Genomic DNA, 16,651 nt, shown 5'->3' with positions numbered 1-16,651 from the left:
GAGCCGTAAGAGTTCAGTTACCTTGTAACTAACAATCAGTTTCACAGGCCTAAATTACTACTCAAGTCCTAGCAGACAGATTACTTTATAAAGCAAGCTTCTTCACTATAACAACAGAACAGCTGATGGTGCCCAGTGCAGAACCCTTCATTTCAGAGTGATTTAAAAACCAAGGTCCCATTTCCTGTTACCTGTAAATGAATATCTATTTGGGCCTCCACTGTAGACAGTCTCTTCTGCAGTTGGACATACACCGTCATTTGCCTCCTTTTCAGTAGCATTCTGAGAGCTTTTAACCCAAGCACAGATGTGGACACTTGGGTTAAAGTCACATCTTCCACAATATGCTGTTGCTTTCATGGATACAGGGCACAAGGTGCTAGCTTTGCATTCTTCTTTTACCTAAGGAATGAACACCGTTTTAAATCAAGAGATATAAAGAAGCTTAGTCCTACCTTCCTTACTTCCCAAAAAGAGATTTGACAATGAAAATGTCACCATTTCAATGCCCTTTTGAACAAGTATCTAATGTCTAAATTGTTTCAGTTTTGTAGGATTAAAAAATTGACCTATATTCACTTTGCAATTTTTTAAATCAGAACCGTTACTGAAACCATTTTGTCAATGTTTCTTGTATTTTCAAAAAAAGTTTTGATAAAAAGTCTATACATTTTTATTGCCAACATTTTGTGAAATATAAAAAAAAAATGTGAAATTTCTCCTTTCCAAAAAGGACCTTTTTCACAAATAAAATTTTGGTTTAAAAACCTTCAACCAGCTCTCACAGTGTATGAAGAAAATACTGACATTGTATCTTCAGCTAAATTGTGTATTTTAAAAACCAGAGGGTTTTAGAACACCCCCTATGGTCTCAATCCTGCAAGATCCCGAGCACTCCTGTAAGAGGCTGGTTGGAGTTGAAAGACTGAGCATTATGAATCTGTAAGGATCAATGCCCTTGGTTTTGTTGCTTTTTAGGGATCCTGCCTGCACAGAGTGCTTTGTAGAACTTGGTTAGATGTTTTCTCCAGATATCTGTTTCATTATTTTGCTAGGGACTGAAGTAATACCTATGGATCATCAATTGTTAGGATCACTCTTTGTCCCTTTGCTTTCCTCCAGTTTTCTGGCACTCCCTCAGTTTGCATGATTTTTCATTATTAGTTATTAAAAATTCAGTTAGGTCAATAGCTAATTTTCTTATTTCTGTCACCCCTACCCCACAAGCAGATCCCCAAGGGTGAGGACTCTAAGCGGCATGACATCTAGTCCAGCTGATTTTTATATTTTTACACTTTCTAAGTAGTTCTCCATCCGTTATTTTTAGAAGTTATTCCGACTATTTTTCTACAAATTTTCTTGTTAAAAACAGCTGTAAATGGATTTCAGTATCGCTGCCATTTTTGAGTGATCATTTAATTTCATTCCCCCCGCCTTCATTTAACATTCTATTAGATGGAAGCCTTTTCATATTTCTATTCATGTCACTGGGGAGGGAGTATGAGCTAGTGGTTACAACTAGGGACTGCAAGTCAGGATGCCTAGGTTCTATTCTGAGCTTACACAAGTCATATGTGGTCAAATTTTCAAAGATGGCCGGTGATTCTTGGTGCCTTAGTTTTTGGGATACCCTTACTGAAACACCAAGGGCCTGATTTTTAGCAGTGTTGAGCACATGCATTATGAGTGCTCAGCACCTCTGAAAGTTAGGCTCAAAGTGTTTGATGTCCATACCCCAAATCACTGACCACTCTTGAAAAATGTTGTAACTAATTTATCTGAGCTTTATTCAGTTTACGCTTCTGTGAAATAGAATTACAAGTATCTGCCTAACAAAGGGTGTTGCATGGCTTAATTAATTAATTTTGATTAAATGCTTTGAGAATCCTGAGATGAAAAGTGTAAAATAAATATCATCATCATTACATCATCGTACTGCAACATATCCTGATTCCATTGAAGTCAATGCCAAAGTTCCTACTGAGTTCAATAGGGGAACTTTTAGTCCATGAAAAACATATCAGCATTGTGCTGTGTGTAAAGTTAGCTGATATGGTACAGAATCATATTCAACATCTGCATGGTATTCGCTATAGCAAAATAATATTGCTACTCAAAAATTATTACTCAGAACCAACGAACAAGAACCCTGTCTAAATTGGGATGTATAGGGAAATTTCCAAAATAAATCTTTAGTCACTTCAGCTTCTATTCCCACTCAAGTAGTGCCAATAAGGATCAACAATGGTCACACAACTCAAACTTGCTATTCATGCCAACCCTGTTGGCATGCCAACTTTTAGCCCCTATACTAATCTGAAGTGCTGGGCAACACTTCACAAGAAGCAGCTAATCATTATTAATTCCTTTAAAATTCATTGCAATAACATCAATCATGGTGAACTCATTCGGTATTAATATGGATGTAATGTGAAAATGAATAATGCACAGAGGAGTTTTTATATTCCTATTTTAGAAAAATAGTTATGAACAATGTATTTCTCTGTCCATTGTCAAATCAGAACCACTGAGAGGTTTTCTATCAATTACCTTCATCATCATTCCAGCTGAAATCTTGTCAGAGCAAACATATTTCAAAGGATTATATCCAACTCCATTACAGCATTCCTCGTTCTTCGGAATAAGTTCAGTCTCACAGCATTTTCCTGGCACTGGGTCATTCTTTTTAGCATGTGCTTTAGACTCACCACTGGAAGCTGAACAACATATGATATCTGACATATTCCCATATTCCTGCCCACAACAGTACATCCCTGCAACAATAAAACATTATATATTAATATGAAACATGGCAGGGAGGGGAGAGAGAAAGGGAAATAACTGAGAATAGTATACAGTTGAGCATAAAAATGTCACACTGAGGCAGCTGCTGGAATTGTGCAGAGAGAAAAAAAAACTGAGATTCAGGTCTGAATGTGAGGTGACTGAACTGAGAGTCCTTACTCCCAGATGTACCTAAAAACAATTATCAAATGGAGAAGACAGGGGTCCTCTAGAATCTCCTCACTTCTTGCGAGCTGGTGTGTGAACTCTACTATGAAATACTGTATACATGGATGGTACCTCACATGTTAAGTTACAGACAGACGATCAATGATCAGCTAATCCAGAATGAGGAAATTTAGTAACCTCCTGATGGCATTCTTTTGCTTTTAGGCACAGGTGTACTAAATATGGGCTCATTCATCTTCAAGTGCCCTTTGATCAGGACAGCCAGTTAACTAATGGTTAGATATTAACAAAAATAGCCTTCTAAAGAAAGTTGAGATGCATATTTTGTGCCCCATTATATCGGCTTGTACTATGTATATAACACTAAATGAAAATACTTTCAAGATACCAACAGCTATGATTCAATTCTCTCTTTTAAAAGTTTAATTTCTACATTGGAATTAATAATCAAATTTTATTTCATTTTCTTTCCCTATTTTTTTAAATGAAATATTTTTGAGTGATGAAAACATAAAAAGCACCCAAAATCAGGGCAAATGTTCATATATTTTCCATGCACAATTACTCATTTGTAAATTATGTTTTGACATTGTCCCTTCTCCCCAAAAGGGAATGTGTAAATTTTATCTCAGGGAAAGTTGTTATGAAAATCCTTTAAAATTAGGGATGTAAACTAGGAAATGTCATTACTGACTCAACCATGATGACATGAATTGTGCCATAATGAAAAACAGGACCACATTGTAAAATGAAAGCTATAGTCAAAATAATTCATATTTGACTTGGTCTCTGCATTCTCCTAATCAGACATTTAAATGCAGCCTTGAGTTCCTTTACTGCCATTTATCGCAGAAATTCTTTTATAACAAGCCATAGACAATGCACACTGCTCTTTAAGGGACTGATCCTGAAAGCACCCACGTGAGTAATCCCATTCAAATCACTAGGTGTACTTAAGGAGTAAAGTTATTTGTGTACATTACCTGTTGGCGGTATTGGGACCTTACATAGCAATCAAAATGTGAAAACCAGCCTTCTAAGAGTTGAATACTTTTCTTTTTCCTCTAAATAAATAAATGCAGACATTGACCCAATTCAATACTAATAACCAGCCATCTGATAGCTCTGAGGGACTCTTGACAGGCAAACTAAAATTTTGATAATGAACTGTTTTCATACTGAAAAAACAACAACTCTGCATTCTTTTGCTGAGAACCTCATCTTTGTTTAACTGAATTAATTTTTTTCAGCCAAGATTTCACTCACATAACAAGAAGTGACTCCCTTTCTAGTTTCTTTGGTAAACCATTACTTCTTTAATTATTATCAACCTTGTTCCAGTGTGATAAATTGCTAATTACTTAATACCCTAATCAGCGTTCATTCTTTGCACAGATAAACTGTGACAGCGCCATTAATTTAAATAGTAATTTCACTTAATGGCCAGAACGGCACACCAGATTTTTATGCAGCATTTTCTGAAGACTGCATCCATCACTGCAATATTCTGACATAAAGATGTCTGACGTGCACTAACTCACTTAGGGAGAGCAGATGTTGCAGAGCAGAGTTTGGTAGTAATTCCCATAGTGCATCACTTCAGCATGAATGAGCTGCAAATGCAGAGATAGACAATCTTCTGAAACTGCATTGCATAGCCTTTGACCCCTGCCTAATTTATCACATGTGGCACTTGCCTCTTGAACCTTGACACCGTGAATGTACAATTTTAAATATGCCCCAAGAAAAACAAAATAGGTCCATATAATATTGATGGATTGATTTACTTTCCAACACCTCTTCATACAATTGCTTAAAGATGGAGAATTTCCTTTACACTATTTGCTTATTTTACCAAAATACTGATTACTAAATATTTATCTGCAAATCAGCTGGAATGTGTGTGTCATGTTTTATATATGTATGTTTTAGAGGCAGCAAATGCAGTACAGCATTGAGAAAATATATGGGCTGGAAAAGCATTTCTTGCTCATAGTGATTTCTGTCAACAATTATTTCATGTTCATCCCCACAACTGAAAGAATTTACAAACATGGCTGGGTAATGAATGACTAATTTAGTGTAGCTGCAAAACCTATGGTTTCAAGAGGAAGAATGAGAATTAAAAGGCTTAATCTTCAAAGCCAGAACAGAGGATCAACAAAATACAGAGCCAGTGTACACTGCAAGCTATTCCAGAAACCCTTGGCTTGAAGGTGGATATTGCAGCTACTGCAGATTGAGAATCACAGCTGTGCAGAATAGCGTATTTTGAGATCCTGGCCTGGGATCATAGGGATAATTTATTAGAGAAAATAGGAGAAATTATGAGGTGGGTTTCTGGTCACTCTATGCTTAAGAACCAGCACAAGAAAACTTTGGATGCTTGTATGCAGTTGTGAGGCTAGGGGTGGATATATTGTATGCAGTGGCATCATTGCCAGTCTTTGCCAGTAGATGTCTCTATGGTCAACCCTGCTAGTAAAGAGCCAAAATGAGAAAGGGAAAAATGAAATAAGAAATTGAGGGGGAAAATAAGTTCACAGCAATCTGAGATAGAAAGGACCACTTGTCATGGCAGGATAAAGTCTCCAAAAAAGGTTGTACAGAAGCAAACAGTAAACTGACAGCATATAAGACCTTAGCCAAATGTACATTATAAACGCAGGTCCAGATTCTGCAAACATACCTTGATTTCAATAGAATTATTAATGTGTGTAAAGTTAAGTGTAAATATATGCACAAGTGTTTGCAACATTTGTTGACATTGATTTGCTCCCATCATACTTTTCAGAAAAACTCTCCAATAAAAAAAAAACTCACTTGAAGGTACCTTTTTAAACATAGCATTCATTGGCTAGGTACAAAGCACAGCATCAAAAGCATTTCAGCTCTAGAGTAAGGCCAAGTAGAGAATGGAACCATTATACAAGAAGCAATTCCATTTGCTTAAGATAAGTGTGTTATGTTTTTCTGTGTGAGAATATTTTTTCGTTACAATCATATGCATGATGGGATGGGAGATAAGTAGATTTTAACGCTGGCTGGTACATTTTCTTGATGGTTTTGCAAGGCTGAATTGCCACAAGAAATTAAGCACCAAGTGTACTGAGTATGACATATGAAAACATAGCCTATTTTATGTTTAGTTCAACAAAATAAGAATTTTTAAAAACTGAGTAATCACTGAACAAATTTGTCTTTCAAACATATGTGTGTGTCCAGTCTTACGCTGGCTCACAGCAAAATATGTCCTTACAGCAAATCTATGAGTGATGAAAAAGCTACCGATTTTATTCTTTAATAATGTCATCTTCACCCATTTTTAAGAAAAACAGCATAAATGATAGAGCAATATAGGCAAACGCTTATATAAAAATAAAAAATGTTTAAAGGCTTTTTAAAATATATATTAAGAAAAAAAACTGTTAAGAATACACATACAGTGAAATGAAGAACATGACTTTTATCCCAAGATACCTGTATTACACTTCTAGACAACTCATCTGCCCAGAGAGAGCAGTAAAAACATAAATGCTACCCCAGCAGTTCTGTTCCAACAGCATCTGTTAATTCACTCCATTTATAAAATACATATTGACAAAGACAACTGAACTGGGACCAGGGAGATTTGATTTGGTGTGAGAAAGTCAATTCAATGTGATTTTGTTAAAGGGCTCCTGCAGGCAAATAAAAGAGTTTAAGTAATAAAGTACATAAAGAGATGTTTTACGAGTCAGCCCCATCTCGTGGCAGCTGCACAATGAGCTGCCATGCAAGAGGGTTTGGTACAGGAGTGATATTGTGTGATTTCTATGTTGATGTTGTGAAGCTGACAAGTAAGGATTGGGGTGACGAGGAGCAAAGAGAATGCTAGCTGTGTAATTCGCCACTGGAATGGAACAAAGGCATGGGAACCACTGGACAAAGCTGTGATGCTGTCTGGTTTAGCCCTTTTCCAACAATTATCACAGTGGTATGGGAAATCCGATAGGTTTGGGGGAAGAATACATCTAATGTTACCATAGGGGTTGAAGTGAGAAAGAACTCAGGTGAAGAAAGGTTGACCTGCTTTTGGTGGGGACGGGCATGGGATGCCCTGCCCAAGGGGTTCATGGAGACTTATACTTAATGATACATGACATTATCAGCTTGATTTTCAAATCTGGGTATCAAAATTAGGGTGCTCATTCCACAGCTAAATGCTTTCACTGACATGTAGGTGGCCAAATACCCATTTTAGTCACTTCGGTGCCAATCTGGGCACACAAAAGAGGAACTGGGTGCTATGATTTACGATTTCCATGTTTAAAAATTGGGCTTCCCTTCTAGATGACAATTAGTAAAGAATATTTTTCTTCAAACTGAAAACACCTACGATTAACTTTTACACCTAAGATCAGGCTTTTACTTTTTCTCTGAATACTGTGTTAAGAAGGATATTTGTACTGGAATACCTACTTATGGTTGTTAATAACAACTAGCTCTTCAATCTGTAGATCTCAGTCTGCTTTACAAAAGAGGTAAGGATCACTGCTCATTTACAGATGTGGAAACACAATAGCAAAGTGATTTTCTTAAAAACAATGAAGAGTCCTTGTGGCACCTTAGACACTAACAAATTTATTTGGGCATAAACTTTCGTGGGCTAGAACCCACTTCATCAGATGCATGGAGTGAAAAAAAGTAGGCAGGTATAAATATACAGCACGTGAAAAGATGGGAGTTGCCTTACCAAGTGGGGGGTCAGTGCTAACGAGGTCAATTCAGTTAGGGTGGATGTGGCCCATTCCCAGCAGTTGACAAGAAGGGGGTGAATATCAACAGAGGGAAAATTACTTTTTGTAGTGCTAATGAGGCCATTTCAATCATGGTGGATGTGGCTCATTCCCAACAGTTGACAGGAAGGTGTGAGTATTACCTTTTTTTCCCCATTAAGATCTTAATTTTAGGTCTCTGCAATTTTATGTGCAACTGTTAAACTGCTGATGCATGGGCTGAATCCGCTCTATCAAATGGAACTTGACGTGTGACAGGTGGACTGGGTACAGCGGGTGGGGACAGGTGATTTGATCTCATCACTAGATCTGATTACTTAAAAAAATCTCTGGGCTATTTTCCCCAGCCCCCGTGTTGGTGCACAAATGAGGGAGAGGGTCCAAACAGACTCATCCCCTCTATTTCCTACTTGTTTACACCCAAAGGCCCAGGAACAATGGAAATCCGGGTGCTGAGAGGCACAAGGACTTAGCAAGGCTTGCACGACTCTCAGGACAAGTATCTGCAAGGGCGGTGGAGAGAGGAGTGGAGTGAGGCCAGACACAGAGAGGGGGGCAGATGGTGCACTCCTCTTGGTTTCCTTGGTTAACTTGGAGTTAAGTCTTCATTTTAATGAAAGGGGCACATGTACCATACATCTATGTGCTTCATTGCAGAGTGGCCAATGTTTGACTAGGGCTGGGGAGGTGGAGACCCATCAATGCCCAGCCCTAGTTTTTCTATACAGTACATTTTGGTGGTCATGTCAGAGCTTACCTGGGAGAGGTCTGTGTACAGTTCCCTTGTCTCCATCACCACAGCAGATCAGGTCTTTACTTACTAATTGCCCACCACAGCACTGATGACTGAAGCCATCATGGAGTGATCCACCGCAGCAGATCTGATTCCCTGACGTGGAATAAGGAGTGCCTTGGCAGCAAGAGTCACCAACTCCAACCGAAACCCTGTTTTGTTCTTCATTAGGGCAGCACACTTCTCCTGTTAATTTAAGTACAAAATTGGTGATTTCGTGCATATGCAGCTATTGAAGTCTATGAGAGAATTCACATTGACTGCAGTGGATGGTGAATTGGGGTCATAGTCTATTATCTTTACATACAAATCATTGCACATGAAAACACAGACTCTTTTGCACAGAGTCATCTACTACACTTCAGAGTGCTGTAACATTATAAATGCTTATAACACCACCACAAACACACAGGCACCAAAGCAGAGGCTAAGTTAGAGCTCTTTGAAATGAAATGGCTCATAAGACATTTATTGCAATATAAGCAAGACAAAGCCTGCATAAAAAAGCAACATACTTTCCAAAAAGCTTCTATATTTGTAAGCACTTTAACTAGATTAGTGTTGGTTTGATACTTGTAGCATAGGCAGCCACAGAGTAATGAAGATTTCACTTTTGAAGGTTGCCAATTACTGCCATTTATGATGGTGGGTTTTGATGGGGTTAATTGTGCACCAGAAATGGAGAGGAGATTGCTAATTCATTCAACACAGGACACAAAGTAGCTATCAAATGGTAACAGTTTTCATACGCTACCATTTTGGGCTTGATTTGAAATTGTCACCGAAGAGTGGGGTTCTATAGTATCTACCTAAACTGGAATATTTTGTGTGGCCCGAATGCTGATATCTCGAGATTTGAAAAGAAGAAGGGGAAACGGAATAAGGGTGATGGCGGTGTTCTGCTTTTCAGGACAGACACCAATACTGACAAAATATTTGGAACTCTTGTTACTTTTTAAGCAATTTTCTCTTGTCCTTTTAGCTTCATTTTCCTCTGTGGCAGACACAGCTCGAATCCTCTTCTCCTGACAGGATGAGTGTTCCAATAATGACTTTAAACCCCATGCAGCTATTTATTGTGAGACACAAAATATGCACTGATGACATTCAAGGCAGAGCATTATTTCTCTTCACTCAGCATTCGTTGGTCAAAAACGTGGCATGTGAGGGGTACTAGCATTATTTGTTTCACTCTGCTTAGAGATTGCATCCTCCCATTTTAGCTCCGGGATACATTTTGGCACTTCAGCCTGCTCCAGAGTCACAGAACCGAGACTTCCTAATTTGTAATCTTCATGCAGTTAGCACAGTATGCTGCTGTACATCTAGTGCCATCAAGCTGGCCAAACAACATCTGGGAAATATGTATGCTTAGAGAGTACCCTGTATAAATATCTTTATCAAATAAAGTCAATAATAAACAAAAAGACAAGAACAAATCTTTCCAGTATAATAGATATAATCTGTTTAGATACTTAGCCATATTTTCCTTCATTCCTCAGAATCTAATTTAGCGACTGCATAGCAATAGGCCTTAAAACAGTGAATGTAGGTTACATCAGTTGGAAATAAAACTGTTTTTTGTAAAGGACTATTAGACATTAGACACAAAGGATCAGTAACCTTCTCATTAACCTCTCAAAATGGGATCCATTCCAAGCTAGGTTTGAAAATGTTTTCTCTCTGAAAACTACCATGCAGTCTTACCAGTTAATTGTTATCCTTATCAAAGAATGACCCACATTAACATTTAGCTTGGGGTTATTAGCATATTTATAAAAAAAGAAAGAAAAGTGACCAACATTGTTCATGTTGCTGCCCTTTTAGAATAAGAAAAAAAAGAGGGAGAATGCACTAAGTATATTTAGAAAAAAAATATTTGCAAATCATGTACAAATATTCACGGCTTCACGCTTAAGGGCTATGACTGAACAAGAAATATTTTCAGATACAAGATGGTTTGTGTCACTATGCTTTTCTTTCCTGATGTAAACAACATTAAGCTAGTTAACACAGACCACTGGATGGGGATAGAGGTCACAGAATATAATCTTCCCATTTCAGTACATTGAGATTAATGAGCCAGCAAAATACTCTTCTCTGGTTTTTCTGAGAGCGCATTTTTCTGATGACATCATAGTAGATGTTCTAATATTGTGATATATGAATTCCTTTTCAAGGGATTGGAGCTCGAGATGTGCTGAACATTTTGGCAGAAATTCAAGCACTTCTGAGCATAGACAGTGCATGACATCTCATGGGTAATGCAAACATTTTAGCTCCTGACCTGTCAACTGCCTGCAAAGAGATTTGCGTACTAAACACCCAACAAAAAAATCTTTTTGAGGGCGACCAGGCCTACAGTATTTGAATAAAAATCAGTAACCTACATGGGAAAAATACTTAAAAGTCATATTTCAGGAAAAAATACACATGGGGTTTGCAAGCTCAAATTTTATCTTATAAACACATCAGAAAAGGTGAGAAAAGCACTATCATAGTTCATTACAATATTGCATGGGACTACCAGCTTTGGTTGTTTATATGCCAGATAATTGGGATGTTGGTGGGGAGATTACTTGCATTTTAGCGATTAGGTGATTAGCTGCAAAGAACCCTTTCCTAATGTGATAACATGGTATTCCTGAGCTGCATTTCTAAGTCTTCAGTCCTGCATTACTGCCCAGTCCCTAGGGTGAAACTGAGTGGGAACACTGGTACCCTGCTGAGACACCACCTCTCTACCCATCACTCTACCTAACAGTGAGATCATCTGAGTGCTTGAAGTGATGGTCTGTACAGTCAACAAGTCTAGAGTTTAGGGAGTTGTCATCTGAGGTTCCAGAGGGTCTGGTATTTATTTTTCTATAGGTTTCAGCTACACTATAATTTTAAACTGATGTGGTAACCAATTAGCAATATGGTTGACTCTAATGATGGTTTGTATCAGCACATAACATTCCGGAGTGCGTGGCCTCATATATTTCTGGTGCCACTTTGTACCATGTTCTCTGGCTTGAACCTATGCTCCCTGAAGTCACTGGAAAAGCTTGTATTGCCTTTAATGATGCAGGATCAGAGCCTCTTTCCACAAAAGAGGCACTATGGGGCAGCTTCCCAGATTTTCCTATATTGCACACATGCAAACATAATGAGGCAATAGGGCTGTGTTGTCGAAGAAGCTGGTGTGTGCACAGAACTCTCGTGTGTTTGTTGTAAATGGGTCAAATGAGCATGTCACAAAAGAGTTTGAGCACGCTGGAGAGCCTCTTTACTCAAGCTTTTTCTGAGGAGTTGGGTTAAGTGGGGACTGTTCCTTTCCTTTTTGCAGGGGTGGAGTTTATGTAGTACTGACATTTTATCAGTTTGTCTGTCAAGTTTTCTTTTTCATTATTTTCAAATTTGTAGTAAGTGCCTATAGATAAGGATGATGCGTGCACAATATAAATCAAATCAACCAACCAATGAACTGGAGACCTAAGATATAGCAGTCAGGAGCAACAAGAAATATTTAATGTTCTCTCTTTATCCCCTCACTATATAACCCAATAGTGTTTACTAGTAAGTAAGTGATATTTTAAATGTTAAATGTAAAATGTAATTTGAAATGGATAACTGGAACTCTTCAATGTGAAGTAGAATGTGAAAATTTTACCAAAAACATTTATTTCCTGAAAACTAAAAACAAAGGCACTTTTTAAAAGTAATGGTTACATTACAAAAGTTACCTGTAACTTGTCATGTGTTTCACCTGAGAATCTTTTTTTTTTTTAATACAGTAGCATTCTGTTTATATGCACCATGAGTAGGAGTTCCTTACGAAGAAAAGCCTACACCATTTTGACAGTAATGGTGCTGTCCAGGGATCTGCAGAGACCATCATGTTACTGAACAGTCCCATGGATTAAAAAAGATGATGACGTACCCTGCATTTGGAGAGGGACTCAGCTGCAGCAGTATTAACACAAGGAGCATCTGAGAAATGTTGAGCTTGCCATCCAACATATATAGTTGCGATAGAAAGAGCAAACTATCAGACAGAAACAGGTAGTGGCAAATGGTGAGCTAAAACCGGTAGTTAAATTTAGAAGCCCTTTTAGAACCGGTTGTTCCGCGAGGGACAACCGGTTCTAAAAGGGCTTCTAAATTTAACCGGCCAAAAGTGGCACCTTAGGCGCCGACTCCACGGGTGCCCCAGCCCTGGAGAACCCAAGGGGAAAATTTGGTGTGTGCAGAGCACCCACCAGCAGCTCCCCGCCCCACCCCCGGCCCCAGCTCACCTCCGCTCCGCCTCTGCCTCCTCCCCTGAATGCGCTGCCCTCCCCGCTTCTCCGTGCCCCCCACCCCGGCCCCAGCTCACCTCCACTCCGCTTCCTTCCCTGAACGCACCACCCTGCTCTGCTTCTCCACCCCCCCCCCGCTTCCGGCAAATCAGCTGTTTGCGCAGGAAGCTGGGGTGGGCTGAGAAGCAAGCCGTGGCTTCCCACTCAGGCCCAGGGAGGCAGAGTGGAGCTGAGCTCGGGCGGGGGGGGGGGGCGCGAGGAGGGCCACCCGCGCCGCAGCAGGTAACCCGGGGTGGGGGGAGGGGCGGCGCAGGGGAACCGCTCCCCGCCCCAGCTCACCTCCGCCACCCTGGGCCTGAGCGGGAAGCCGCGGCCTGCTTCTCGCCGAACAGCTGATTCGCGGGAAGCCGATGGGGGGAGGGCACGGAGAAGCAGAGCGGGGCGGTGCGTTCAGGGGAGGAGGCGGAGCGGAGGTGAGGTGAGCTGGGGCCGGGCACGGGGAGGGGAGCTGCCGGTGGGTACTCTGCACCCATCAAATTTTCCCCGTGGGTGCTCCAGCCCCGGAGCACCCAGGGAGTCGGTGCCAAAGGCGCCACTTTTGATGTGATCAGTGGGGGAGCGGCCACTCCCCCTGCTCCCCCCTAGCTACACTCCCCTGCCCCTAGGAGCCAGAGGGACCCGCCAGAGGCTTCCTGGGAGCTGCCCCAGGTAAGCACCACCGGGACTCCCCACCTCGCCCCCCGGCAGGTGCCTCTGGCTCTTAGGGGTGGAGTGGGCACCCACTACGGTGACCCACGAGACCCTCTTGCCCGGTTCTGGGGGCAGTCAGGGGACAGGGGAGGGGGGTGGATGGGGCAGGGGTTCTGGGGGGGGGCGTCAAGGAACATGGGGGGGTTGGACAGGGCAGGAGTCCCGGGTGGCGGGGGTGGGCAACGACCCCCTCGTGGGGTGAGGAGGAAACCCGTTGTTAAGATTTTGGCAGCTCATCACTGGGTAGTGGTGAAGCTATCCACACTTCTCTGTATGTATCACAGGTATGGAGGGACTACAAGCTCTTGCTACAGGAGCAGGCAGGCAGACCAACACAAGATTAAGTCACACAAAAGACATAGCACCACGCAATTGCCTGACAGCGTCCCTATTAAGCAGAACTGCCCTCCCCATTAAGCAGCAGTTGGTGCTGTTAAGTATCATTCATGTTAAATTCGTCTGGGAACTGACTCAATTAGGAAGATTTATCAGTTATGCATTTCCTGTGTAAGTGGAGTGCAATGTGTTTAGACAGCAATATCAAGACAGTTTCTCATTGCCCATTCTATGTCAGCACAGAACCCTTGCTCATCCATAAATGACACCAAAAACCTCTATAAATGCTGAACATATTAATATTTATTCACCTTCCTTGGTTTAAGAAGTACACCTACTCTACTGTGCAATTTTATTTCTTTCAAATGCTTGAAAGAAGTTGCCTCTTACCTGCTAATACCCTGGTGTAATAGCCACCACAGCACTGATACTTCGGTTGCACAGCGTGTATCTGACCACCGCAGCAAACCCCCAATGAATTAAGAATAAATGGAATGTACTTGTCCTCACAGCACTGGAAGCCAGGTTTATTGTTGTGCAGAATCCCATTACAACACACCTAAAAGTAGTTTAAAAAATAGAAAGCCAATATCTGTTAAACAAAACATAATGCACTCGCTGACAAAACAATGTATATGAAAAATGTGTACAATAAATCCTAGCTCTGATGTTAATAAGAATGCAGACAAACAAAATGCAACACGGCTAAAATCTTGTGCCCTCCAGCATTATTAGACTTCAATAAACTACTGTTCATCTGACAGAATGCTGCTATTTTGTGGCCTTCGACCATGCTGCACCTTAATAAAATACTCCATTAATATGAATTGTCTTCACATGACGCCTAGGATGTTTGAGTCTCTCAGTACGGAGTAGATTTCCATATATAGATATAATCTGCCCTCACCTTCCCATATTCAATTTTTATTTTGATGAGACATCTGATCTAAAAACCTTACAACTAAGAAAAACAGGACTTCCCAATATGAGCTCTTGAGTTTCCTTTTCACATTAAAATAAGTAGTTTTCTTCTTATAGCATATGATCACTTATTTATTACCACAAGTCTTCAGACAACATGATCTCAAGAGAATATAATTTATATACTTTTTTCAAAATAAAATTTACATGGAAATGAATTTTGAAAAGGCCTTTTAACTGTGGTCTTCTCTCCAGATACCGTAGAGGAAATTATACGCTTGAACAATCAAATAATTATTTGTATGCTTACTCCTGTGCAGATAGACCGACATCCTGTACACATAACAAATCATATAGCACAGTTGGGAGAATCATAGTGAAATGTAACCTCAGAACCTGTTCAGTGCAGCTATATTAGTTAGAACGGCTGCCTCTTGTGGCTAGAAGGAAAATGCAGTTAGCAGTACAGCACAAGTGTTTAATAGCTATCATTCCTTTCTTTTCTAATTCAGCTCATCACAACAACAGAGAAAGAAAAGAAAAGAAAAGAATGTTTCTATCTGTTCAAAAGGAGCTTTTGTTTGTCTAGTTCCTTTAAATTCATTACTGATTGACAACATTAAATAATTAAGAGAAGTGGAATGACTTACTCCCTAGATTAACAGCTGAATTATTTGAGGAATGATGGACCAAGTGATATGAACTTATAAAAATAAAATTGTAGATATAACAGGTTTCACAGTAACAGCCGTGTTAGTCTGTATTCGCAAAAAGAAAAGGAGTACTTGTGGCACCTTAGAGACTAACCAATTTATTTGAGCATAAGCTTTCGTGAGCTACAGCTCACTTCATCGGATGCATACTGTGGAAAGTGTAGAAGATCTTTTTATACACACAAAGCATGAAAAAATACCTCCCCCCACCCCACTCTCCTGCTGGTAATAGCTTATCTAAAGTGACCACTCTCCTTACAATGTGTATGATAATCAAGTTGGGCCATTTCCAGCACAAATCCAGGGTTTAGCAAGAACGTCTGGGGGGGTGGGGGTAGGAAAAAACAAGGGGAAATAGGTTACCTTGCATAATGACTTAGCCACTCCCAGTCTCTATTCAAGCCTAAGTTAATTGTATCCAATTTGCAAGTGAATTCCAATTCAGCAGTCTCTCGCTGGAGTCTGGATTTGAAGTTTTTTTGTTGTAATATGGCAACTTTCATGTCTGTAATCACGTGACCAGAGAGACTGAAGTGTTCTCCGACTGGTTTATGAATATTATAATTCTCGACATCTGATTTGTGTCCATTTATTCTTTTACATAGAGACTGTCCAGTTTGACCAATGTACATGGCCGAGGGGCATTGCTGGCACATGATGGCATATATCACATTGGTGGATGTGCAGGTGAACGAGCCTCTGATAGTGTGGCTGATGTTATTAGGCCCTGTGATGGTGTCCCCTGAATAGATATGTGGGCACAGTTGGCAACGGGCTTTGTTGCAAGGATAGGTTCCTGGGTTAGTGGTTCTGTTGTGTGGTATGTGGTTGCTGGTGAGTATTTGCTTCAGGCTGGGGGGGCTGTCTGTAGGCAAGGACTGGCCTGTCTCCCAAGATTTGTGGGAGTGTTGGGTCATCCTTCAGGATAGGTTGTAGATCCTTAATAATGCGTTGGAGGGGTTTTAGTTGGGGGCTGAAGGCGACGGCTAGTGGCGTTCTGTTATTTTCTTTGTTAGGCCTGTCCTGTAGTAGGTGACTTCTGGGAACTCTTCTGGCTCTATCAATCTGTTTCTTCACTTCCACAGGTGGGTACTGTAGTTGTAA

The 16,651-nt window shown here is 40.4% G+C and overlaps 1 protein-coding gene across 1 annotated transcript in view; it reads right to left on the bottom strand.

The window, feature by feature from the left end:
* Positions 1-16,651, bottom strand: part of USH2A (usherin) — a 571,481-nt gene that overhangs the window by 122,611 nt on the left and 432,219 nt on the right. The window contains exons 48-51 of the mRNA XM_027827110.3: positions 14,304-14,472; positions 8,509-8,730; positions 2,551-2,774; positions 192-402 (exon numbers count right to left, since the gene is read on the bottom strand). Of these exons, the coding sequence (XP_027682911.2) occupies positions 192-402; positions 2,551-2,774; positions 8,509-8,730; positions 14,304-14,472 (826 nt within the window). The remainder of the gene's footprint in view (positions 1-191; positions 403-2,550; positions 2,775-8,508; positions 8,731-14,303; positions 14,473-16,651) is intronic.

This window comes from Chelonia mydas, chromosome 3, assembly GCF_015237465.2.
Source record: "Chelonia mydas isolate rCheMyd1 chromosome 3, rCheMyd1.pri.v2, whole genome shotgun sequence".
NCBI classification, from domain to species: Eukaryota; Metazoa; Chordata; order Testudines; family Cheloniidae; genus Chelonia; species Chelonia mydas.
This window is presented reverse-complemented; position numbering and strand designations above follow the sequence as displayed.